This window comes from Asterias rubens, chromosome 8 (assembly GCF_902459465.1).
Source record: "Asterias rubens chromosome 8, eAstRub1.3, whole genome shotgun sequence".
NCBI lineage: Eukaryota > Metazoa > Echinodermata > Asteroidea > Forcipulatida > Asteriidae > Asterias > Asterias rubens.
In genome coordinates, this window is record NC_047069.1 from 16,454,139 (window position 1) to 16,481,423 (window position 27,285).

Below are 27,285 nucleotides of genomic sequence, written 5' to 3' on the forward strand. Positions count from 1 at the left end.
TTCCTCGTGTACAGTACATAAGCACCCCCCTAAAATCCTGTAAAGCATTCCGGAGATTCCAATAACACAATGGAAACAAAACACGGGGGGGACATGAGTCTATGGTGGCCCATAAACGCCAACTCATCATGTTTTTACGGCGTTGAATAGCAAAACAACACTCAAAGGGAAGGTACACGTTCGGTTATTACTCAAAACAAATATTAACTTAAAAACTGACTTAGAAACGAGCATTGGAGAGCTGTTGATAATATAAAGCATTGTGAGAAACGGCTCCCTCTGAAGTAACGTAGTTTTTGAGAAGAGGTAATTTCTCACTAAAATAATAAAAGACAAGTCTTTTATTCCTATCTGAAAGCACACACATTCGTCCAACAAGGGTGTTTTTTCTCTCATCATTTTCTCCCATCTCCGATGACCAATTGAGCTCAAATTTACACAAGTTTGTTATTTTATGCATATGTTGAGATACACCAAGTGTAAACACTGGTCTTTGACAACTACCAATAGTGTGCTATACCTTCCCTTTAGCGTAAATACAACACTGGATTGATTGCAGATATAATACAGCGTTCATCGCAAGAGTATGGCGATATATTGCAATACGACGGCGATATCGCGTTTTATTGTTGTTGCAACATGAGTTCTCTAGAAACTGGCACATATGAGCCACCGTAGGACCCATCCTACTTCAAGCACCGAATAATAGCTGTTCAAACCGCGTAAAACAACCTTGGAATTTAACAATCGTCTATATATATGTCACCTGGATCGTACGATGGACAATTTCGACAGACGCATTTCCCCATTTTTTAAAAAGGCGAACAAAGCAGGCCGAACAATAAGCTTATACTTAAAGGCAGTGGACACTTTTGATAGTTCATCAAAATAGTTGTTCGCATACTTACTGGAATACTGGGTAACAAGCAATGGGGAGAGGTTAATAGTATAAAACATTTCGAGAAACGGCTCCCTCTCAAGTAACGTAGCTTTCGAGAAAAAAAGAAGTTATTTTCCACTAAAACATTTGAAATTGATTTCGAGACCTCAGAATTAGATTTCGAGGTCCCGAAATCAAGCATCTGAAAGCGCACAACTTTGTGTGACAAGGGTGTTTTTTCTTTCATTATTATCTCGCAACTTCGACGACCAATTGAGCTCAAATTTTCACAGGTTGGTTAATTTATGCATATTTTGGAATACATCAAGTGAGAAGCCTGTTCTACTTTGACAATTACCAAAGGTATCCAGTGTCTTTAGGATATTAATTGTGAATCATTTTGTGGTTTTCTTTCCTGGCTTTATAACCGTCTTCATTTCAAATCAAAATATTTGTTTTCGCCAAAATCTTTCACACGTTCTTTTCTGGGTATGATATAAAAACATGTTTCATGGATAGCCTGAATCCATGTCGAAATGTAATTATGTTTAGACTTGTTTCAAGTCCCGTTCTTGTATGAGAGGTCCCTAAGCATGTAGCGCCTCCTATAGCAAACAAGCCGCAGTGCGGGCTCGTCGTCAAACTGTGGTCCCGAGAAAGGTTGGGGAATGCTGCAGAGCATCCGAGGTTGGCACCGGATTGGGACTTGAGTCAAGTCTAATGTTCACACGGTGTTCGACCCGCTCCGGTGACCATGAAAAACACATTTGTAACGACATTCATGAGCCCGTGTGAATTAGCTTTTTAAGCGAAAGAAATTTGAACGTTTTGTTATTTTTCTCGAAAATACTTGTGTGTGCCAGCCGTCGGTTTCACAAAGAGTTAGGACTCGTCTTATCTCGAGTTAAGACGAGTAACTCGTCCAAAGTTAGGATTAATCTTAAGGTCTACATGCTACAGTTCAGGGTTTGGACTCGTCCTAAGTCCTAAGATTAGTCTTAAGTTAGGACGAGTTTTGTGAAATCGACGGCAGGGGTTTTTCTTTTTTGAAAACAAAAAAATAGTTTTCATTTAAAGTATTGCACCCATGAATACAAAGCACTTTTAGAGCAAAAAAGGCAAAAACAGCGTCTGCATTTCAAAACCCTGTCATCAATAATTTGAAAGTTTTTGGCTACATGCTAAATACTGAATGGGTTTATAATATTATCTTATACTGAAGAACAAAGCTACTCCTCAAATAAACCATATATTTTAGATCAAAAGTCTCCAACATCAGTGGTTTCCAACAACTTTTCCTGGCTTAAACAACTTTGTAGTTGGATGACGGTATTAGCCATCGGGGTATTTAATCCTATGTTTACGTTTGTTAATAAACTATATATTATGTTTAAATAAAAACTTGCCAGTTATTTTTTTGACCTACAGACCCACAATTTCGAGGAAAAACATCAAGGTACTGTTTTATACATGACACGTTCATGCCTCAATTGGGCGTACGTGCTAGAAATATTAGTAGGGAAATTATCCAATATCATATGCTTATTAAAGACAGTGGACACTATTGGTAATTGTCAAAGACCAGTGTTCTCACTCGGTGTATCTCAACATATGCATACATTAACAAACCTTTAACAATTTGAGCTCAATTGGTCGTCGAAGTTGCGAGATAACAATGAAAGAAAAAACACCCATGTCACACGAAGTTGTGTGCGTTTAGATGGTTGATTTCGAGACCCCAAATTCTAAATCCGAGGTCTCGAAATCAAATTCGTGGAAAATTACTTCTTTCTCGAAAACTATGCCACTTCGGAGGGAGCCGTTTCTCACAATGTTTTATACCATCAAACTCTCCCCATTACTCGTCACCAAGTAAGGTTTTATGCTAACAATTATTTTGAGTAATTACCAATTGTGTGCACTGCCTTTAATGATCCTACGCAATGCAAATACAAATAATATTCATTTAGCAAAACTCTTAAATCTCAAGAGACACATGACACAGTTTTTTATAGAACAGCTAATTTATTTTAGTAAAATCTCTCCTTTTAAAAACTGACATAACAAGTAGTTAACTTAAGTTTACTATTCACCGGCACAATATTTTAACATCTTATAAAATTAATTACTAAATCTGATTAACGTAAAGTCAATTAAAATAAACACACAAATATGATTTATAAAGATCACAATTTTTCTTTGATTTGAAAAAGAAACTTCGCCAATTTGAAAGGAAAAATAAATTTATCTATTGCTTGAATAAAAAGGAAATCATCACACCAATATAGTCACGAATCATACTTTAAAATCCAACTACATCATTATTAAACAAAATAATATTTACAATATTATGCGGTTCATATATTGCGCTTTTCACACACGAAAGTTTGTCTCGAGGCGCTCAGTACTGTCTTTTTAAAGGATTTGGGTACGTTTTCAGGAATAGAGCTGTCATGTATTTTTCAATAAGATGACTGTATAGGTAAAAACTGTTACGACTATATTATCACGTTTTGTCTTGCATGTTACAGGTAAGATTTTTTATAAGGTCTCATAAATTGACATGATATATTGGAGCTTATAATTACCGAAAGGGTTTTAATTGTCTATTATTGTCCTTAACAACTCTAACCAGTCAATGCATATGGTTTCGATACATTTAATCTTTTAAATTGCAGGCATTGCAACGAAAACCTTTAAACAAAAATTTTCTAGCGGGTTTTAACTGGCATTCCGACGTTATTCCATTAAATAAAAAGATCTAGTAATTGCGTTTGGTTTGAATATCTTAAATCTTCCGGGCTGGCATTACAGCAAAAACACTTGCAGACATTTTCTTCAGGCGGGTTTTAACTGACAATCTGAAGCGTTATTCATGAAGAAAAATAATAGACAATCGATCCCCTCCAGGATTTTGTTCTGAAACAAGTTATTGCGTGTGATTAGACATCTTAAATATTTTGGGCAGGTATTAATTACAAAAACCTTTACATACCAATTTCTGTCAAAGTTGGTTATAACTGACAATCTGAATATTCATTTGAAAAAAACATTCGAAGATCGATCCCAATCCGATCTTGCACGTGGAAGTTTTCCTTTCACAGTGCCACCGATAGTACACCGACATCACTAAAATCTTACAATTAACAGTATCACGTTCTCAAGTATCTGATTATACAGTATAAATATACATTTAAAAGTTTCAGCCATTGTATACGAGTATTTAAAACTAGTTTTCCCGCGTATCTTACATCATTTGAAACTGTAATCATGCGTTTTACAGCTCAGTTGGAAGAATGGTTAAATTCCGAATTACAAACACACAATTAATTTAACAAACATATCCAGATAGTTGTTAAAAGTCACCCATTAATGCAGACATAAATCCAGTGGATACCACTGCTCTGTTTTAAAAATACATATCAAGGAACACATCGTATCATGCACCAAACGACTTTTATCATGATGCCCCCATCTTGGTCATGTTCCTTGTATTGAAAAACAATAGTGGATGCCAAAAATAATTTTGAAATAAGGGACCAGACTATTTTGTTCTTCCAGCCTCGGTTTGGTAACATTGATATCAATGGGAGAAATCCAAGATGGCTGCACTGTGATGGAAAGGTCTATTAGTGGTTTTGCTGCGACAGTGACAGGACACGTACTTCAGCCGTTGGTTCAGCTTGTCTTTTTTATGTTTATAAAACACTATACTACAACGTATAACATTGTTAGTAATTAAAAATACCACGTTGTTTTTGGAAGGTATAAATGAAACTTCAAACGTTTCAGCAGCATAATAAGGCCTACATCTAAAAGGTTGGTAAGTGTTGCAAGAGGTTTAATATCCATTTAGAGTAACTGACCCAACTTCCAGTGGACCGTTATAGATGCTCGTGTACGTTGGTGGTTGTTCGAGTCCCAACTCCAGATTGCCTGTTTTACCGCTAGTACCCGGTAGTGGTTTGTAGCCTGCCAAGAGACGGTTTTCATTCAAAGCTGGTCCCCACTCCTCAGCTGGCTCAATACCAGACTTCAGATACTGATGGCAACAACGAGACAAATATTGTTAAGTAGTTGAAAGACTTCTAAATGCCCCTTATTTTTGACAGCGCGAGGGCGCTATAAATAGTATTTTTATCACTTCCGGGGGTACACGCGATTCGCCCTGCACAAATTAATAGGCGTTCTGTCACTTTTGTTGCGCCGTAGTTTCAATTTGCTTTAGAGGTGGATTAGAACGGCTCCTTTAAAAGTCTTATTGTCTGTGATGGATTAGATGTCTGTGGTGGTAATGTGTTCCAATCTTTAAAAACTGTTTTGGGTATGAATGAATATACCCCCGGAAGTGATTGAGAGCGCCCTCACACGGTCAAAAATATGGCCCATTCAGTTCAATTACATTCTTATTATTGTTAATTATAGATTTGACCAGGGATATTGAAGTTGAAGGCCTTCTGGCTACATTTTTTTTTTGTAAACTTGTCTAATTCCAGGCATAATGTCCCTGGCTTTTGTTTCGTTTTGTTTATGTTTGTATTTTGTATGTGTTTTCATGCGGAATAAATAACAATAATAACTCGCATATTCCATACTTGAAGAAAACTGTACAATGCCATGACAATAATTATTTACGAAGAAGTAGCCAGTTAAAGCCATTGGACACTTTCGGAACAGAAAAAAAATAATAATAAAAGTTCACAGATTTACAAATAACTTACAGGGTTTACAGAAGGTAATGGTGAAAGACTTCTCTTGAAATATTATTCCATGAAATGCTTTACTTTTTGCGAAAACATTAAAACAATATCAATTCTCGATATCGAGACTTACGGATTTATTTTAAACACAAGTCATGACACGGCGAAACGTGCGGAAACAAGGGTGGGTTTTCCCTTTATTTTCTCCCGACTCCGATGACCAATTGAGCCTAAATTTTCACAGGTTTGTTATTTTATATAATAAGTTGTGATACACGAAGTGTGGGCCTTGGACAATACTGTTTACCGAAAGTGTCCAATAGCGCTCACAATAGGGTCATAAGTAGTTCAAAAAGTTAGTACATATTTTTACGTACTAAAATAAACATGCAAAGAGAAAAGAAAAAGATGTCAATAACGTTCTACTGAATGTAGGCATGAGTGAAGAGACACAAAGAAATCACAAAATTAAGAAACTATAAATATATATATGTATGTATAATCAACCCTACCTCGAGAGCGGTGTTGCCATAGCCGCGTTTGATATAAAAGAAGAGCGCATAGACTGGAACTGGCACTATTGCAGCGACGACCATCAACCAACCTAGTGCCTCTCCAAACTCAGGGTATGTATATGCACCGTAGGTCAGATTAGCATACGTCAAACAGAAGAAGACGAAGATGAACTGGGGGAAAAAAATCAAATTGGCAATCATAATGTAGTCAGGAATCGGTGCACAGATGCTATCAAATTAAGTCGTAGTTGGCCCCTACCTGTTTGACACAAAACCATGAGTTAAGAAGTATGCACTCTTTGAAATGGATTGAATTTAAACAAGTAAACACTGCTCGCGCGAGGAGGCAACAAACTAACTTCGGGTTCCTGTATACACACGCTAAACAAAAAACCTTTCACTTTCTGCAATATAATTCAAAAGAAGCCAATCTCCCAGTGTGTCATTATATGATTTTTAAAACAGTCATGACAAACCCTCATCCATGCTAAGTAGTCCGAAAGAGATGCATGAAAGTGGACCAGAGAGATACCAGAGTGGCATGTCGTTCTACATCCCAGCAAAACAATAGTGCTTGGGTGAGAACAAGCAGAAAGCCTGGCCCCACTCACAAACAAACTGGCAGGAGGAACCGGGGCCAGGTTTCATTAAGCAGCTTACTCATAACATATTTCTTAACACATTTCTGCTAAGCAGAACTGAGCAGGATTCCAATCACATAGTGTGTTTAATATGGTAGTTTGACTGGTATTATGGTATTCAAGAAAGAGGTAATTTTCCACGAATTTGATTTCGAGACCTCAGAAGATTTTGAGGTCCCGAAATCAAGCATCTGAAAGCACACAACTTTGTGTGACAAGGGTGTTTTCTGCCATTGTTATCTCGCAACTTCAACGACCATTGAGTTCAAATTTTCATAGGTTTGTTAGTTTATGCTTATGTTGAGATACACTAAGTGAGAAGATTGGTCTTGGACAATTACCAATAGTGTCCAGTGTAAGCAACTCTGGTGTCACGAGGCTAAAACGAAGACAATCTTATTACTTACTCCGAGGACCACTGGAGCCAAAAACATGAGACAGATCTTCCAGTACAATTCGAGACCTGAAGGCACCATGGCCTTCATATCCTTGTCAAACCTGTTGATACCTAAACAATGGTAAAAAGAAAATGGTAAAAAGAAATTGCAAGGGTCGTGGACTCGAATCCCACCCGAGTAACATGCCTGTGATATTTTTTCACAGGACTCGGGAAAGTACTGAGTATACAGTGCTAACACACATCGGTGTATGGGTAAAAACCAAAATTAATATTCTTTATCCACGATGCAAATTTAACATCTATTATATCGTTGCGGTACCCTCTGCCAAAACATAGGATTCGAACTGCCTCTAGCTGCCGGGCAACCTCGGTAGTCTAGTTGGTGAGACACTGCTCTAGAATTGCAAGGGTCGTGGGTTCGAATCCCACCCGAATAACATGCCTGTGATATTTTTTCACAGGACTCGGAAAAGTACTGAGTATACAGTGCTAACACACATCGGTGTATGGGTAAAAAAAAAAAAAAATTAATATAAAAAGAAACTGCTAATAATATTGTGTAGAAAGCATAATAACTTTTATAAATGAAAAACTTGATCCAATTAATGAACAATAAATATACAATAATGTGACATTAACAGGTAGGAAAAGGGAGAAAATGGAGACATTGTTTTTAGTTCCCCTTCCCTAAAGACAATAGTGGAACTTTCTTGTACTTGTGTGCTTCCTGGGGTTTTAACTCCGAGGCGACATAAGGAAAACTATAGTGCTTACCATAAGCGTATGATATGACCAGACATTCCAACATGGCGATCAGAAGCAGAGAAAATCCGGCTGAATAGTTATCCATTAAAGTCAGCAAATATATACCGCCCTGTACAATCAGAAAACACGAAGATATTAAATCAGACAAAAAACAAAAACGATAAAAAGTTGAACATAGTTATTGAAAAATCAGAAATTAGTTTGATTTAAAAAAAACATTTCGGGTGTAACAGTCAACTCTCTGGCTAGAATTGACCCAGATTCAAAACCTTGTGACCTGAACCCGTCTTGGAGTCAAAATAACCCTGAATCGGTCTAAATTTGATCAAAATGTGGGTCAAACTGATCCCAACTGACGAAAAGACAGTCGAAACCAGGGCCCAAGTTTATAGGGCCGCTTTTATAGCACAACAAAACCTTGCTGAGAAGAATACGGTAACTGTCCAAAATACCATTTTAGGTGTACCATTTATGAATGGCATCCTGGGCCCAAATGAAGCCTTTATGCACAAAAACTTCCTTAGCACATAATAGTTTTACAGAAACAGGTTGCCAGCCAAAATTACTTATGTTTGATTTGTTGTGGCTTGTGTATGCCCGACTCAATTTTTGCTTAGCAAAGACAATTTGTTATGCAGTATTTTCAGCTTAATGAAACAATAGTGGGCGCTGCTCACATCGCTTATCATGACATTTTTAATCAGTATTTTCCACTTAAGACGCTCGATTAAATTAGACTCTGAACGTTAATTTCTCATCAATCAATGGAACAAGATGTGAATAATTACCCGTGTTGTCATCGGCAAACCAAGAAGGAAGAATGTCACACACACGATGAGAGTGATCAACGTCTTCCACTTGGCGATGTTCCTGAAGTAACCTTTCAACTCGTCAGTCACGGCAGTGATCAGAGTTTCGGTCATCACGAACTGCAATAAAAAAAAGTATAAAAATCAATTAATTTTTGTTTTCAATTAAGTTGTATTTATTTCATCACAGTTTAACAAGCTTAAAGTGAATAATTGTTTTTCCCCTGCAGTGTGTACTAAAACACATTCAAGTTTATTTACCTATTACAAAATATTCGGATTTGAAATTAACTTCATTGTAAATAGGTGGATGCCCAAAAAGTATTAGTGTCCTATACTATATAGCTACTCCGACGAAAATCTTTTTCACAAGAGATTCTGTATCAATGGGAAGCTGTTGTAACATTGGCTGAAGGATGGCGCTATCAAAAGAAGTTCGTATACAGTTCGAAGGCGTTGGTGGGGTGTGGAGAGGGGGGGGGGGAGGATTACACCGGAATCTCCGGCCACGTCGGCATAAGTATTGCTATGTGGTCTCGTGAACACACACCACATGATCACTATCAAAATGGTCTTGTGGTTTCAGCTTTTGGTGCATAAAGTTAAATTTTAGAGATAGTGTTTTAATTTGTTGGAAGCTTTTCGTGGATACCCCCCAAGAAAGGAGTCACAAGAGGGCGACAAACTCACCTGACTGTCCAGACCCAGCGTGAAGAGCATAAAGAAGAACAGGATAGACCACAGAGGAGCGACGGGCATACGAGCTAAGGCTTCTGGGTAAGCCACAAAAGCAAGACCAGGACCTGTCATGAACGGAAAACATAGAATTAAAGTGTTGTTTTAAAGTTGGTGCAATGATATTTGGAATCGATATCTAAGAAAGAAGTTAAAAGTAAGAAGAAATTGTATTGCCGGTTAAACATAAACAAATTTGAAGCTGACTGAATAAGAAGCCAGTTGACCCAATCGGAAAACAAAGTCGACCCAACTGGAAACCAATTGACCCAACTTGAATCCAACTGCAAACCACGTTGACCCCAAATTGGTAACCATGAAAACCAGTCGGCTAACTCTGCTGACCCATTTGGCATCCAGCTTACCCAACCCAACCCAAATTGTGAACAATACCTGAATCAGCAACTGTTTCAATCGGCAATCCGGAATCATGAGCCATGAAACCAATAACGGAGAAGATGGCGAATCCAGCAAACACGCTGGTGCCACAATTGGTGAACGCAATGATGATACCGTCACTGTACACAAATAATAATTATAAAATTTGGGTAAGAGAGAGAAAAAACTGTTGACAAAAGGAGAAAGCACTCTTGAACGAGTGTCACGTAGCGCTCCAAACATTTTAGCCTGATCATTCATTCCTTAAACCATCTCAACTCCCTTGGGAGTACATAGCCTGTGCCGACAAATATGTAGCGCACTAAGCTAAACGAACCACAAGAACCATGCCTCACATGTGCCCATTTACATGAGAAGCAATTCTAGGAAAGTGTCTTGCTCAGGGACACAAGTGTCACGACCGGGATTCGAGCCCCCACTCTACGGAACAGAAACGCCAGAGCTTGAGTTCGCAATAAGCAGCAAAAATGTTATTTGTTATTCGAATCTCGCTGTGATAAACAACACACTCAATTGAGATAAGTTTTGAATAGAAGAAGAGCCAAAGACTTAAATAATTACCGTTTGAAGTTGTTGTCAAACTTGTTGTAGCTGGACAAGGTATGAAGACCACCCCAGGCTGGGCCAAGTGAGTAGAAGATCTGCACGGCAGCATCCTTCCACACCTGATAGAAAGTTCAATCATTTACAGCTTCAATAATAGTGAAATAATGATAACTAAAGTCTAGGCACTTAAAGGAGTATGGAGTATGTATAACATTGGTAAGAGTAAAACATCAATGTTCCCACACAACGTTCATTGAATAGTTAAACAAAATTAATTGTCATGGTGGGATACTCCCTTTGAGATGTTTGCTTGAATTGCAATAGCTTTTTGGAAATTAGTAAAAGAAATAGTTTTAGTTTTGCTAATTCAAAGCTCAATCTTTGAAAATAGCGTAAACATTGACGATAGTACCAAATGTGACACACTTGCTTTAAGGCACGGGATGTTATTCAAACGGTTAATGTCTGTTTTCATGAAGTATGGAAATAAATATAAGTTTGAAAGTTTGAATTTTGAAAGTATTTTACAGTAATAAGTGATCACTCAAAATACAAAAAGAGTAGGTGAACATTTACGGAAACAATGCACATAATAAGGTTACAGAAAGAAAAAAAACATTTTCACAAGTAATTGATTATCGTTGGCAATCAAACTCACAATGAGTGTTTTTTTGGAGAAAATATGTGAAGAATTCATGGTCTCACCTTAGCACTGAGGAGTTTGTCAAACTCCGGTTTGATGTAGAAGATGACCCCTTGAAGTGACCCCGGAAGTGTAGCTCCTCGAACCAGCAAAATACACAGAACAATGTATGGGAAGGTTGCTGTGAAGTACACCACCTATAAAGCAGAAATCAAACCATTATTATAGCTTTGCTGAAAGGTAGGAAAACAAAATCATTCTTACTGCAGTCTTTTGTTTGTATTTATTTGAACTCCTTGCCTGGTCCAAGATTTTATTCAAACTACAAACTATGTACTGTGTAAAATTATAATTTCCTACGCCTCCATTAATTTCGCCAAGTTTTCATCTTTGAAATGCTTTTATCCATGTGGGTTGGGGTTAACCAATAATTGCTTTTAGCCTTTTGTTGGGATGATCACAAAATTCACAATACAGGGGCGTTGACAGTCATTGTTTAGGAGTGCTGCTGGCTGCAAGAGTCAAGGTGCTGTTGGGGGGGGGGGGGGGGTATTACCTTTCCTGATGATTTGACACCTTTGACGATGCAAAGGAACACCACAGTCCAAGCAAGAAGCAGACAGAGGGCCATCTGCCAACGGATTGGACCCATGTCTTCAAGACCTTCACTTCGGTCCAGCACATAATTACTGCAAATAAAAACACACAACTGCAACTTTATTATCAGTTTAAGTCAAACGGTCCATTCGAGATAAGAAAAAGAAGCTGGACAAACAAGAACGGACAAAAACAACGGATTTTTGACTCATTGTTTGTTTGGACAAGACAAAAAGTAACATCCCATACAAACCAACGAACAATCAGCTTTGTTACATGAGCCTATAAAAACAACCCAACCCCAACCTAATTCATCATTTTACAAAGGTACGGAATTACTTTGCAAATGAGCGTCATCCGAGCCCAAACGTTGTTAGGGCATTACACTTTTGGTGGTCGATATGTTCCCCTAATAGTCTATATCACTTGTGTGGCTTTGAATCTCAAGAAATATCTATAAGGGGGGTTGGGGTTAAGTACTTTCGTACTGAAGAACATAGTGTGAGTTAGTTTGGGATTTTTTAATTTTTTTTTTTTTTTTTTTTTTTTTTTTGGGGGATACTCTCTGTCTATGTCATAATAAAAAAATGCAAAAAATCATGTTCGAAGTTAACCAACCTCGGGTCACATTGTGCAATTTTTTTTGTACACTATTTCCTTTGTATTTAGCTCTGAAATCGGTCTAATATAGAACATTTTGGCGCCCTTACAAAATATCAATATATGGCCGACGCTCCGTGGCCGGTTTTTCTCCTCAAGTTAGTTGGGGTGCCCCACATCGGGTATTGCATATGAAAAATTTACTTACTCCCAAAACTCCAAGGCGGGTCTCGTGGAAGTGTTGAGATACACTGTGCCGTTGGTATCATTACCAGATAAAACCACGCAGTTAGCTGTATTCCACGATCTGTTGCAATCGCTCCACGGTAAGACAGTGGTGAAGGATGCGAACAGGTAGAATAGCGTATAGGAGATGACCACGTTGTAGTAAATGGCTACCAGAGCTGTGATGATACACATGGCATATCCCAAACCTAGAAATACAATTGGAGAAAATTGAAAATGTTGGTGGTCAATTTTCTCTAAAATTAACTTCCAAGTTATACTTTAGTATGTTTATTTTGGTTTTTATTTATTTTAACAAAGATGCGATAGCACTGTATACTCTCGGTTCTTTCCAGAGTTCTGTGAAATAAAAAAATCACAGGTATATTACTCGGGTGAGGTTCAACCCGCGATGTTTATTACTATGTTTTTATAATACAACAAAACAAGAGAAGTGGCATGAGCCTACTATACTGGTAAGACACTGCTTTGGTCGTGGTTTCGAATCCCACCCGAGTGATGTGCCTGTGGTTTGTTTTTCTCATAACTCGATTACACAGTGCTAACATACATCGCTGTGTAATTGTGTTTATGTGTTGGGCCAAAATGAATATTCTTTACCCTCGATGTAAATTTAACATCTATTACAATTTAGCACCCACTAATTCTCATTTTACAAAAAGGTTCCACACTTGCTCCTCAGTTAGCCAGGTTTGATAAAGGTCTTTGAGGGCTGGCAATATCCAATATTTTTTAAATAATTGTATATAATCAATATCTAGCCCCAATAGTTACTGTTTTTATATGAAGCTGGCCAACAAATGTATTTGCTTATTAAGGAATACAGTTTTTTAATTGAACTGAATTGAATAAATTGTTTTTCCTGGGCACCTGTATAAGGCCCCTATTAGACAAGTGGATTGGTCCAGTCTAGGGTATCAATGACCTTGGCTGCCACATAGTAAGCTGTTCGAGGATACCCACTCACGAGTGCACTTTCCAACACTCCCCTATTCTGAATGAAAAATACTTATAGTTAAAAAAAAAACTAAAAAAAACAAACAAAGAGCCAACCAAGAAAGGCTCATGAATACTATGGAGGTTGTGCCATTTAAAAAGTGTTTTTTCGTGGCCCTTGGATCTTGCCGAACATCGTGTGAACATCGGCTTTGACAACAAAGAAAAAAACTTGTCTAGATTTCAACACGGATTCAGGCTATTCATTTCATGAAACACGTTTTCATAACATGTAAAGAAGACCGTGTGAAAAAAAGTTAGCGAAAAATAAATAAATAATTTGATTTGAATTGTACACGGTTGCAAAGGAAAGAAAACGGGAAATAATTCACATACAGTGTCCCTTGAACTGCTGTGCGGTCCATGACAGAACTATTTTTGGGTAATAAAATGTTTGCCTCCACAAAATGGGCGGACCATAATTGTTGCGCTGGTTGTATTTCCGGATGCAAGCTTATTTTATGTTTTGTATCACAACTCACTAAGTGCAATGACAAAAATGATATGGAATAAAACAGCAATGGAACGATTTGATAGACAATGTGCCCCTCTATTGTCAGCTGTACACCTATTATTTGACGATCATAAAGTTTAGATTCATGCCTTGGATGGGGAGTTTACTTCTAGTTACATGTTCATGTCTGTTGTGTAGTCATTTAGCCTTCGAGAAAGACGATAGGGTCGAAACTTCAGGCCATTAAATATTTTGTGCACTTTTACCAGAGGTCCTTTTGGTTGGTAAGCAGTTTGCAAACAGCTAATCCCATTTAATTTTAATGACGTCATAGCTGTCAGTGATTGTTTCTATACCTTTGAAGACGGGCGAGATGGTCCAAATCGTAATGCAGCCCCTGCTTGCGAACTGACCAAAGCCCAACTCCATGACGAACATTGGGAGTCCAGCGATCAGCAACATGATGCAGTACGGTACGAGAAATGCACCTGGTGGCGAGAAAGTGGAAATAATGGAGAAACTGTTTTACGACTTTTGCAAAAACAATACATGTTTGAAGGGAGTGAAGTATCAAGTTCAAAGAGGTTTTTTCCCAGAAGTTTATGAGTATGGGTGTCCTCATACGGTAAAATTAGACAGAAGGAAGTTGATAGCGCCATAGACCATGTGAACCTTGTTTACAATAAGTGTGACCTTGTACATTCTTTCAGTGTTCTGGCAGGCAAGATACTACACTGGTCATATGGGAAAGTTGACATTTCGTGTCACAATTTTCACATAAATCCAAGAGTTATGAAAGTAAAAGCTGGTCAAGATTTGAGAGGTGCCCCCTTTCATCATACCAAAAGTTGATATGAATTAGACAGTGCACTCTCCATAAAATATAAGATTTTATGTTTTCTTCCATTGAGCTGTGTACAAATCATGCCTGCAGGAAGTCCAGGCTCTGTTGCTCTTTTGTAAACATGTGATGTCACAGGTCACATCGTCTATATCAGACGTATTAGGGGAGGGGGCTGTTGTGCAAAAGTTGACGTAAGCAAAAACTTGGGCTCTGTGAATTTGCAAACAAGTGATGTCAGTCTCATGGTCTATCAGTTTACTACATTTGAATAGACTTGGTGACCTTGGGTTAGGGATGTTTGTTGTGGTTACTAAACATAAGTTTATTTAAACGAAGAGCAGATCTATCATTTTTGTCTTGACAACCAAAACCAGCACTTCTAAAGTACAAATATTCTCAAATATTAGACATAATGATGTCACGGTTCGATGCGAAAACCCTATCTTTATTTTTGACTTTCGTAATAATTTAAAACACTGGACACTATTGGTAATTGTCAAAGACTAGTCTTCACAGTTGGTGTATCTCAACATAATAACAAACCTGTGCAACTTTGAGCTTAATCGGTCGTCGAAGTTGCGAGATATTAATAAAAGAAAAAACACCCTTGTCGCACCATGTTCACACGAAGTTGTGTGCTTTCAGATGCTTGATTTCGATACCTCAAATTCTAAATCTGAGGTCTCGAAATCAAATTCTAAATCTGAGGTCTCGAAATCAAATTCGTGCTCGAAAACTGCGTCACTTCAGAGGGAGCTGTTTCTCACAATGTTTTATACTATCAACCTATCCCCATTTATCATAATCAAGAAGGTTTTATGATACTAATTAACAATATTAACAATAGTGTCCACTGCCTTTAAGTGCTTTGAATTGCATTGCTAGCGCCCTCTGCTGGCAGCTTCCCGCTCGTAAGTTTTCCCCGTGTTTTGGGTGAAGACAAGCTTGAAGTGTCTGTATTGTCTTCACCCAACACGAAACGATCTTTTTATATTAATACTTTCCTTAAGTCATACTTGAAAATTAATTTATATGTCCATTATTTGATGTGAAATTACCTCCACCGTTGATGTAGCACAGATAGGGAAATCGCCACACATTGCCGAGTCCCACAGCAAACCCGATGCAGGATAACATGAAATCAAACTTATGACCCCAGTTACCCCTGGCGATCTCCTCGTCGTCATCTCCCGTCTTTGTGAGGTCAGCCCTAGACGACATATCAGAGGGCGGGTCACCCTTGCTTCCATTGTTCATTGAAGCAACCTGAAATTTGAGAATTGGTATAAAAGCAATGCAAAAATAGAAGTAGAAAAATAGCGAGCATATTACGTTTGGTAGGCTCTATGTAATTTGGTATATATTATATGCACACAATAACCAGCCTGTGATTTCTTTTACTGAATTTATCATCAAAGTACCAAGAGAAAAACGAAAGAAAATATACCCTTGCGTCACAAAATTGTGTGGTTTCGATACATGATAAAGTCTACATTACTGATTGAAGCCTTTCTCAGACTCGAGTTTTCTGGTTCAAAATAAACTCTTTCTCTAAAACTGTATAAGCCTTTTTGAGGTATGGCGGACACAATTTAATGCTACAACACTGTAAGGCCGTGTCCGAAACGGCGACTTCGGCTACAGCTACGGCTAGATCGCGCGCGTCTGCCTATTCTTCAACACTGGTAGACGCGCTGATCTAGACGTAGCTGTAGCCGAAGTCGTCGTTTCGGACACGGCCTTAAAGTTGAAATAGAACGTATGTTATTCAGTGAAGTGCGCATTTTAGGCGACGCGGCGTTTACACGTAAACCTAATGACCACCAACATGGTGAGCGTGGCATCAGTTATGGAACGCCAAAGAGGCATTTAATCATCGGTGGTGGTCCTATGCGATCGGTGATCAACTTTAGCGAGCGGTGATAAAACACGATCGGTGGTCCATTTTAGCGATCGGTCATGCATATTCATGGTCGGTGATGGTGTATAGCGATCGGTCATGCATATTCACGACCGTTGATGGCTTTTTGCAATCGGTGGTCAACTTTAGTGATCGGTGGTGGCTTTTTGCAATCGGTCAACTTTAGCGATCCGTGGTGGCTTTTTGCAATCGGTCAACGTTAGGGATCGGTGGTGGCTTTTTGCAGTTGGTCAACTTTAGGGATCGGTGATGGCTTTTTGCAATCGGTCAACTTCAGGGATCGGTGATGGCTTTTTGCATGCGGTCAACTTTAGTGATCGGTGGTGGCTTTTTGCAATCATTCAACTTTAGTGGTCGGTGGTGGCTTTTTGCAATCGGTCAACTTTAGGGATCGGTGATGGCGTTTTGCAATCGGTCAACTTAAGGGATCGGAGGTGGCTTTTTGCAATCAGTCAACTTTAGGGATCGGTGGTGGCTTTTTGCAATCGGTCAACTTTTGCAACCGGTGATGGGATTTTGGGATATCCGAATTTTGCGTCCGGTCGGTGCAGGCCTACTTCAAAACCTATGATTGTGTAGATTGTGGATATTAGTTGTTGTCATTTCTAGTTCACACCACCATGGAGGAATAAATTACACTCACCAGCGGGTTGACTGACATGCCAAACATTTTTAGAAGAGTACCATTTTATAACTATGTAAGGGGGAACGCAACAAACATCAAATTAATCAGCTCTTTCTAAAAAGATAATAATAATAATAACAAATGGGTAGGAGAGGGTGTGGAAGGGTTATCTATGTCCCACAATTGGTTGTCGTCTTCCGGAAATGGTAGGGACTTTTCGTTTTCGACGACGGATGGTTCTGCGACGGTTGTTCAGCTAAACGTTGTCGTTTTCAGCACAACGAAGATTCATCCCAAGTACTGTCGTAGAAATTGAGGGACGACCGTCCTCAAAGCCGACGCATGCGCAGATGACGCCAAATGTCATCTTTACCGTCGCAGAACCATCCGTCATCGAAAACGAAAAGTCCCTGGTGTATGCCGGGGAAATACAAATATTTATATTCAGTGAAGGGAAATGTTTTTGAACAAGAGTCTCTACAGATAGTTTTGTGTGTAAGGGGAAATCTGAAATCATACAAGTAGCCCTGTGTAAACAGACCCGGAGGTGAGAACATTATGACCACACAAAAACCGTTTTGATGGAAAACACATATTATGTGCATCATGAATGTGATGGACAAACACAGACCGGGACGCACTCAACACGTTTTATAAAAGGCTAGGTAAAGTATTATACAAATATTTCCTTGTAATAAACGGAGAGGCACGTATTAATTGAATCCAAAGCGAAAAACGTATTGTATAAAGTTCTTAATTTAGGGGGGGGGGGGGGGGTGTATAAAGTATAAAGATAAAAGAGTTAAATCTTATATAAAATTGAAGCTTTAAAATAAGCTTTACTCTAAACGTAATTTTGTTTTAAATTATTAATTAATTAACCTTGTGATCTTCATTTGCATATTTAATTAGTAAATCTTAGTAGAGCGCCATATCTCAAGAAGTATACTTCCGGGTCAACCGGAAGTTGGCCCATTTTTTGTTTCAGTTATACTACACAATCAATCTTCATTTTTTGTTTCAGTTATAGGCTCCTTTCAAATTTTTACTTTGGAAAACCGTGACCCCATGTTGACCTCTATTTTCGGGTCAACCTGAATTGGGACCAGATCTCAAGACCTATACAACCTATTTCAAACTTGTTCCAGTTTCCGCGACCCCATGTTGACCTCTACTTCCGGGTCAACCGGAAGTGGGACCATATTTCAAGAACTATAAAACCGATTTTCAAACCCTTTTTTACTTAGAGACTCTTTGAGCATTAAGGATTAACCTTAACAAAATTTGGCCCCCATATTGACATAGCTCTACTTCCAGGTCAACCGGAAGTGGGACAATATCCCAAGAACTTCACAACCTATTTTCAAACCTTTTTTCAGTTATAGCCTAACAAACAATACAGTATCGGGCCCGGCGTCGAGTATCGATACGGTGCCGTTAATAATGATGATGATATTGCCTTCTTCCGGTCAAGCGTCATGTCCTTGCTAGTAAAGTGCCTACACTGGGCCAATGTCGCTTTTAAAGAGGCAAACTATTTTAGTTAGGACGGAGGTTTGCCTGTCTTGGCCAATATTGGTTTTGTGCGGCACAACGTTTCGGCAAAATTATGAACCTTTAATGGGCCAATGCTGGTTTTGTAGCGGTGCACCATTTTGGGAAAGTGGTAGAAAACCTGCAGTGGTCCAATACTGGTTTTGTGGCACACCATTTGGGAAAACAGGCAGAAAACCTCTCATTGAGCCAATACTGGTTTTGTAGCTGCACACCATTTTTTGTCAAAATGGTGTCATTATAGAAAACCTTTTCGGGGCCAATCATGCCAATACTGGCTTTGGCAAAACGGTAAAGAAATATGTTCTAATGACTAAACCGACTTGATATTTAAAAAGGAATTAGCCCATGCAAGTTATTTATTGAAGCTGGGGTGGATTTCACAAAGAGGTAAGACTAGTCTTATCTCGAGTTAGGAAGAGTTAATAGTCCTAACTTAGGACTAGCCATACGTTTCTTATATCTCCAAGGACTATGTCCTAAGTTAGGACGAGGCCTAACTCTCTGTGAAATCGACCCCTGATGGTACCGGCATTTTGAGAAACCGAATACTATTAATAAAACAAAATTCTAAAATTAATACCTCCTTTTTTAGTTTATTGGTTTTTACATAGCATTTTTAATTTGATTTATTCATTGCTGCTGTTTTTTCATTTTTTATGTTTTGTGTTTATCATGGACAACTACACTTTATTGTAATGAACTTTTTTATTGCAAAGTAATTACATTTAAATTTAATATATTTAATATACTTTTTGCATTTTTATTTTATTAATAAAAACTTACGAGTTAAAATGCTGGTTGAATTTTCGTCTGATAATGAAAGTTTTACTTTCTGTCATCTGTCTACTGGTTTGTTGGCGGCACACCATTTTGGCAAAATGGTAAAAAACCTCTATTGTGCCAACACTGGTTTTGTAGCTGCACCATAGACAATCTTTTCTGGGCCAATACTTATTTTTTAGCGCCACGCCATTTTGACAAAATGGTATAGACAACTTTTTCTGGGCCAATACTGGTTTCGAAGTGGCACACCATTTTGGCAAATAATGGTATAAAACAACTTTTTTGTGCCAATACTGATTTGGTAACGGCCACCATTGGGCCGGCATTGAACCGACATTGGTCATAATATGCAATTTTCAAGGCAGGGTGTCAAAGCTGTGGCACAGGATGTCTTAAGATTGTCGAAACAATTAAAAAATGACAAAACGAATGTAATGTGTTGAGATTTTTTTTGCTATAAAATCTCCCCCAAAATTGTAGATATTAATAAATCTTGATTGCAATAATGTAATAATTTGAAATAACTGATTGCCCAATGTATGTATGTTATCTGGGTATAAAATGGTACTCTTCTAAAAATGTTTGGCAAGTCAGTCAACCCGCTGGTGAGTGTAATTTATTCCTCCACGGTGGTGTGAACTAGAAAATAACAACAATTAATATCCACAATCTACACAATCATAGGTTTTGAAGTAGGCCTGCACCGACCGGACGCAAAATTCGGATATCCCAAAATTCCATCACCGGTTGCAAAAGTTGACCGATTGCAAAAAGCCACCACCGATCCCTAAAGTTGACTGATTGCAAAAAAGCCACCACCGATCCCTGAAGTTGACCGATTGATTAATTAATAATTTAAAACAAAATTACGTTTAGAGTTAAGCTTATTTTAAAGCTTCAATTTTATATAAGATTTAACTCTTTCATACACCCCCCTATATTAAGAACTTTATATAGTACGTTTTTCGCTTTGGATTCAATTAATACGTGCCTCTCCGTTTATTACAAGGAAATATTTGTATAATACTTTACCTAGCCTTTTATAAAACGTGTTGAGTGCATCCCGGTCTGTGTTTGTCCATCACATTCATGATGCACATAATATGTGTTTTCCATCAAAACGGTTTTTGTGTGGTCATAATGTTCTCACCTCCGGGTCTGTTTACACAGGGCTACTTGTTTGATTTCAGATTTCCCCTTACACACAAAACTATCGGTAGAGACTCTTGTTTAAAAACATTTCCCTTCACTGAATATAAATATTTGTATTTCCCCGGCATACACAATTTCCGGAAGACGACAACCAATTGTGGGACATAGATAACCCTTCCACACCCTCTCCTACCCATTTGTTATTATTATTATTATCTTTTTAGAAAGAGCTGATTAATTTGATGTTTGTTGCGTTCCCCCTTACATAGTTATAAAATGGTACTCTTCTACAAATGTTTGGCAAGTCAGTCAACCCGCTGGTGAGTGTAATTTATTCCTCCATGGTGGTGTGAACTAGAAAATAACAACAACTAATATCCACAATCTACACAATCATAGGTTTTGAAGTAGGCCTGCACCGACCGGACGCAAAATTCGGATATCCCAAAATCCCATCACCGGTTGCAAAATGTGACCGATTGCAAAAAGCCACCACCGATCCCTAAAGTTGACTGATTGCAAAAAGCCACCTCCGATCCCTTAAGTTGACCGATTGCAAAAACCATCACCGATCCCTAAAGTTGACCGATTGCAAAAAGCCACCACCGATCACTAAAGTTGACCGATCGCAAAAAGCCACCACCGATCACTAAAGTTGACCGCATGCAAAAAGCCATCACCGATCCCTGAAGTTGACCGATTGCAAAAAGCCACCACCGATCACTAAAGTTGACCGATTGCAAAAAGCCACCACCGATCACTAAAGTTGACCACCGATTGCAAAAAGCCATCAACGGTCGTGAATATGCATGACCGATCGCTATATACCATCACCGATCATGAATATGCATGACCGATCGCTAAAATGGACCACCGATCGTGTTTTATCACCGCTCGCTAAAGTTGATCACCGATCGCATAGGACCACCACCGATGACAAATTTGATCACCGGTTGCAAAAGACCATCACCGATGATTAAATGCCTCTTTGGCGTTCCATAGTCAGTCGCGGCGTGTGACGCGCGCGTATCACGTCCGCCATACCTCAAAAAGGCTTCCGGATGCAGTTTCTAACAATGTTTTATCAACCGTCAGCTCTCCAGTCACTGCTCTTTACCAAGTACCTTTATGGCCATACATTTTGGGAGTCATTGCCAAAGGTGTACCCAGATATTTATTCGTTTGGTAATCAGAAACAGTACTGCGTAATAACAGTACACGGTTCTTTTGAAAGCACTCATAATTAGTGTGCCGAGCTATAGGCGTATTGTTTGTTTATTTTAACACCTTGCTACATTGTAAAGGTTTACAAGGTGGTCATCAGCGTATTTCTGCTGCGTTCCAACAACACCAGGGGCAACTTTCATAAAGGGTTTTAAGCAGAAAATTGTGCTCAGCAAAATCTTCTACTTCTCAGCTAAAATTAGCATGGAACCAGATTCGAACAGTATACATAAATTGGGATTCATTATAGTAACCCGATTCTTCTAAGCAAGATTTTGTTTTTCTGGGAAAAAGCTCATTGTTTATGCTTCACAGCTTTATGAAATTTGGCCGAGGGCAAACCCCTCCCACTAGCAATAAAGTGTAACTTACTAACAGGGTTCCTTTGAATACTTGTTATTATACGCCGCAACACATGGGACTTCCAGCTTGGTGTCACAGAAGGTCGAATCATTGTTAAGCGATTTGCTTATTAGTGTAACAGTTACATGGTTCTTTTGAATACTTAATATTACACACCGCATGAGAGTTTCAGCATGGTGTCTCGGAAGGTCGAATCATTGTTAAGCAATTTGCTTACAAGTGTAAAAGTTACTAACCGAGCTCTTTTGAATACTTAATATTGCCATAGAGCAAGGAAGACCCACCACATGGGAGTCTCAGCATGGTGTCTCGGAAGGTCGAATCATTGTTTAAGCGTTTTGCTTACAAGTACACTTGACTCCTGAGTGCCTTGACCTGAACGTGAACCAAGACTATGACAACAATTTCATGGAGCTGCTTAGCACACACATTTGCTTAGCGTAAAATGTCTTCCTTGATTTGTTGCATATTGCTTGTTATTGGTATTCAGCTGACTGTTGGCTTATCTTGAAAATCACGTGGAAATTTGGTTGGTAACCTTGTTTTTATCAAGGAAGAAATGTCATGCAAATGACAATTTTATAAAACATGTAAGCAGCCGTTTTGTGCTTACGGAGCGTCCCTTGGCAGAATTTCTACGTCATAAAGTTGTTTACCGTATACTGTAAGTAAGGGAAAATGCTGGCTAATGCGCGGTAAGCTCATGATCGTGGCGTAAAAATGCAAATAAACGTGCACTTGCATGCGCGCCTAGAAATCAACTGAGAAATCATGGCGAAACACGTTTGTGCTTACGCACAATTTTCTCTTACAGAATAAGCACACAAATTTGCTTACCGATAAACAGCTTTAATAAATTGAGCCCACGGCCTTATTTCATAGAGCTGCAAAGCACAACAAGTAAGGAGCAAAATTACGCTTACCAGAATTAGGTCACCAGCCAAACTACCATGTCACATGAACAATTTGTGACTAATATAATGCTAATCTCGGCTTAGCAGAAATTTGTTAAGCAGTTCTATGGAATTAGGCCCAGAGTTGGAGTACAGTTTCATTCCCTTTTAGGAATCGGCATTGGTTTGATACCCCACCAGTATGTTGCCATTGCAACGCGCCCCCAATGTTCAATGGACCGATCCGGCCTGTCAATCAAACTGTGCGCGTTCACCATAGAGCTATATATACAGCTCTATGGCGTTCACCCATTTTGACCAATCACAGCATTGATTGTGGTCGGACAAACTCGGTCATTTTTGGCACGCGCGGCAGAATCGTGCAGAACGTCATTGGGAGTGTTTGTACACGTGTCTTGCTCACGTGCGCGGTGGGCGGAACTTAGCGGAATGCCGGAACGGTCCATTATACGAATTGCTAATCATAAAGAATACTCTGTCAGATGCAAAAGGAGGAAATAGTTGAAAAAGATTGTACAGGTAAAAATAATGATCAAGAATTGTAAGTTTGTGTTAGTCAAGAATCTTAAGTAACTTTACCGCTTCCAGGTCTTTGTCTCCTCCGTCAGGCATCTTTAACCTTTAAGTTCAGCTTCTGTAATAAAAGGTGAAATTATTTAAGATCAAAAGGGAAAAAATGCACTTCAAAACTGTAAACGTTTCATGCATTTGTGCCTGTGTTCAAGTGCGTGAATTTTTATTTCGATGGAACTCCCGAAAACCACACTAATGATTTTAGCGGTAAAAGCTGTTTAGAAACAAATCTTAACAATAACAGACTTATTTCTCATAATATTGTTCATTTTGTTTCATAAAGGCGGATTTTAAACTGCGAAAAGTGTCCACTGGCTTATCTGAAATACGAAAATAATAAAACACATCAAACAATTTACTCGACAAAAACTCTTGAAAAACAAGTATCTTTATCGTGGGAAACAGTACAGACATATTTTTTGACGATTTGTTTGCTCCCAGATATTGTAGACCAAGGGATAGATTATGACCAGCAATCGCATTTTTTCCCACACTAACTATTTTTCTGCTGTTCATTATTTCCCTCTAAAAACACTCACAAAAAAGTTATGGAGTTCCATATCAAGACACAATGATTTGTTGTTGTTGTTGTTTTTTTTTTTTTTTTTTTTTTTTTTTTTTAGGGGGGGGGGGGTTGTTGTTGTTGTTGTTGTTGTTGTTTTTTTTTTTTTTTTAGGGGGGGGGGGCTCTTAGCGCACCAATTATTTAAAAGGTCCCGGTCAGTGAATTTACCCATTGGGAGCTCGTCCGTGACCAAAGCTTTTGGTAAAAAAAACACGTCGCATGCTAGAAAACTTCAGGAACACTAAAGGGCGACTATTGGTGGGCGAGTTGACTGTATCCACGTAATCAACACGTATAGAACTCTAACCGGGTGCGTGGTTAATGATTTATCGTCACACGGTGTTCTATTGTTAAATCTAAATTTTCACAGGTTTGTTATTTTATATATAAGTAAAGGTACACGCAGTGTCGGCCTTGGACAACACTGTTTACCGAAAGTGTATAATGGCTTTAATGCTTTATCGTCACGCACTCACACGCAGCAACACAAAGGACACAGACCCTAGTGACGTATTTCCTTAATTACTAAGGGAGGCCAACAATTTAAAATTGCGCTTCAATGATTTCAAAGCTTTTAGTTGTAAACAAAGGAAGTCAAGAACCCAATCTTTCATGAATAATTTATCATTGAATACCAAGAATTGAAGAGTATCATTGTTGCGTGGACATAGTGTGTTTGCGCGTATAGCAAGCAGACAATATCGGCCCCAAATTTCATAAAGCTGTCAAGCAGAAAGATCCACTTAGCAAATTGTCTTGGCTAAGCAAGAAAAGACAGGAGTACCGGTCGCAGCAATGGTATGGTATTCTGGCTGGTAAGCAAGTTTGTGCCTGAAGGCTTTATTGCCTACAGGGGTGGATTTCACAAAGGTAGTCCTAACTTAGGACTAGTCCGTCCTATAGGCAATGCTGAGAGATAGGACCAGTCCTAAGTTAGGACCAGTAACTCATCCTAACTTAGGACTAGTCCTAGGCAATGCTGAGAGATAGGACCAGTCCTAAGTTAGGACCAGTAACTCATCCTAACTTAGGACTAGTCCTAGGCAATGCTGAGAGATAGGACCAGTCCTAAGTTAGGATGAGTTACTGGTCCTAACTTAGGACTGGTCATATCTCTTAGCATTGCCTAGGACTAGTCCTAAGTTAGGACTACCTTTGTGAGATCCACCCCAGGGCCTATGCTTGATATTGGTGAGCGCCTGTTGGGTTCCTTTGTAACAAAATCATGCGACATTTCAGCCAAAGCATCAGTGAAAAATGTACATTCTTAAGCCATAATGTTATAATACCTTGCTACCAAGTCCGTGAAAAAAGAACAACAAACTAAAGAAGGAAGGAACATTCACAGAGTCCCACGGTCTCAATGTCTCAAACCGAAAACTGTACTCTTGCTGAAACTGACTGCGTTTATGAGAGTTGTTCAAATGAAGACAACTATCTTTTTGCCAACGAAAGAGAGGGGCACTTGATCTAACATTCTATCCAAGTCACTTTATCTATGTATGTCAAGTTCTATCCTTATCCGTCTGGAAAGGTTGACAGAATGTCGCCGGAAACAGACACTTTGAACAACTTCGGATGGGACGTAAAGCCGTTGGTCCCATGTGTTGTGTAACGCATGTTAAATAACCCAGTGAACTTATCGAAAAGAGAAGGGGTTCGCCCCGGTGTTCCTAGCTGTGGCTGCTGTATGCGCCGTAGCACCTTGTTAACCCTTATAAGGTGCTAAATAATTGGTTTTCCAAATTCATCACTTCAATAAAAACCTATCTCTCTGAAAGTTTGTATATACTCAGCGCCTTGAGTACCTTGTTTGGTAGAACCGTGCGCTATATAAGACTTCGATATTATTATTATTATACAAATAAATCTATACGGTAATGTTTGAGAAACTAAAAAAATAAAACAGAGTGGTGAACAAAAAATTCAAATTATACCGCAAGAAGAAACCTAAAATGAATAAGACACTAAGCCCTTTCACATTAATCTTGAAACGAGCATCCAGAAACCTGTGGAATAAGGACGCAGTGTGAAAGTGCGCCGGGGTAACCGTGTGGTAAACGTTTTGGGCCTCCATAAGGCTTTGTTCCAAGGGGGCGAGGGATAAAAGTAAAACGTGAAAACAAAATGAGAAAAAAAATCGTCACGATAAAGCTTTGCCTTCGTTTCCCGAAAACATTCCCGAAAACATCCAAGTTAACATTGATGTATCCGGCAGGATATTTTGCTGACTTAACCAATGGAGATGGAGATCACTAGGAAAAGTTAACCCCAAACGTGCGGTACAAGAACAAAATAAAACTTACTCAGTAACTGTAGACTTGTTGAAGATCCAGAGAACGCAACCTTTACTGTCACTGGGCAAACAATGAGCGATGAGCTTGCACGTTTGTGTAGTGTGCCAAGCGGTGACTGCTGAAAGAGTGATACCTGTAGGGGAAAAAACACCACCCGTTTATCACTTATTCAAATGAACCCGTTCATGCCGAACAAACATAATATGAGTTTGGTTTTATGCAAATGATTTAAAACAGTTGTTATTCAAAACTTTGGCAAATGTTTGGAGCTTATACAACCAGAGGAGTTTGAAGGCAAACGCCACCATGACCAAAACCAATTGACATAGTTCCGACCTAGCCCTGAGGTATTTACTCTTCCATTGTAATTGCAAACAAGGGTGCAATTGTTAACAATAAAAACATTACCATAATCACGAAGAGCGCAGCAACATAATTCAGTAAACCCGAGAGAGAATAATACCTTTTCAAAGTTGATGAATAAAGATGAATTCCAATAAAAGTCACTTTCCTTCAGGGCAAAATATTCAGTCAATCGACCC

General features: G+C 38.8%; 1 protein-coding gene across 1 annotated transcript; it reads right to left on the reverse strand.

Annotated features, from left to right (window-relative positions):
• Positions 1 to 4,081: 4,081 nt before the first annotated feature.
• On the reverse strand, positions 4,082 to 27,285 carry LOC117293445 (sodium- and chloride-dependent glycine transporter 1-like). Its single transcript, XM_033775781.1, has 16 exons — positions 27,207 to 27,285; positions 26,753 to 26,876; positions 23,889 to 23,943; positions 15,829 to 16,036; positions 14,283 to 14,414; positions 12,439 to 12,664; positions 11,590 to 11,722; positions 11,096 to 11,230; positions 10,406 to 10,509; positions 9,839 to 9,963; positions 9,401 to 9,513; positions 8,690 to 8,830; positions 7,911 to 8,010; positions 7,144 to 7,244; positions 6,093 to 6,266; positions 4,082 to 4,922 (listed from the first exon to the last, which is right to left on the reverse strand). The coding sequence occupies exons 3-16, from the start codon at positions 23,919 to 23,921 to the stop codon at positions 4,722 to 4,724; spliced, it is 1,926 nt and encodes a 641-aa protein (XP_033631672.1). The 5' UTR covers positions 23,922 to 23,943; positions 26,753 to 26,876; positions 27,207 to 27,285; the 3' UTR covers positions 4,082 to 4,721.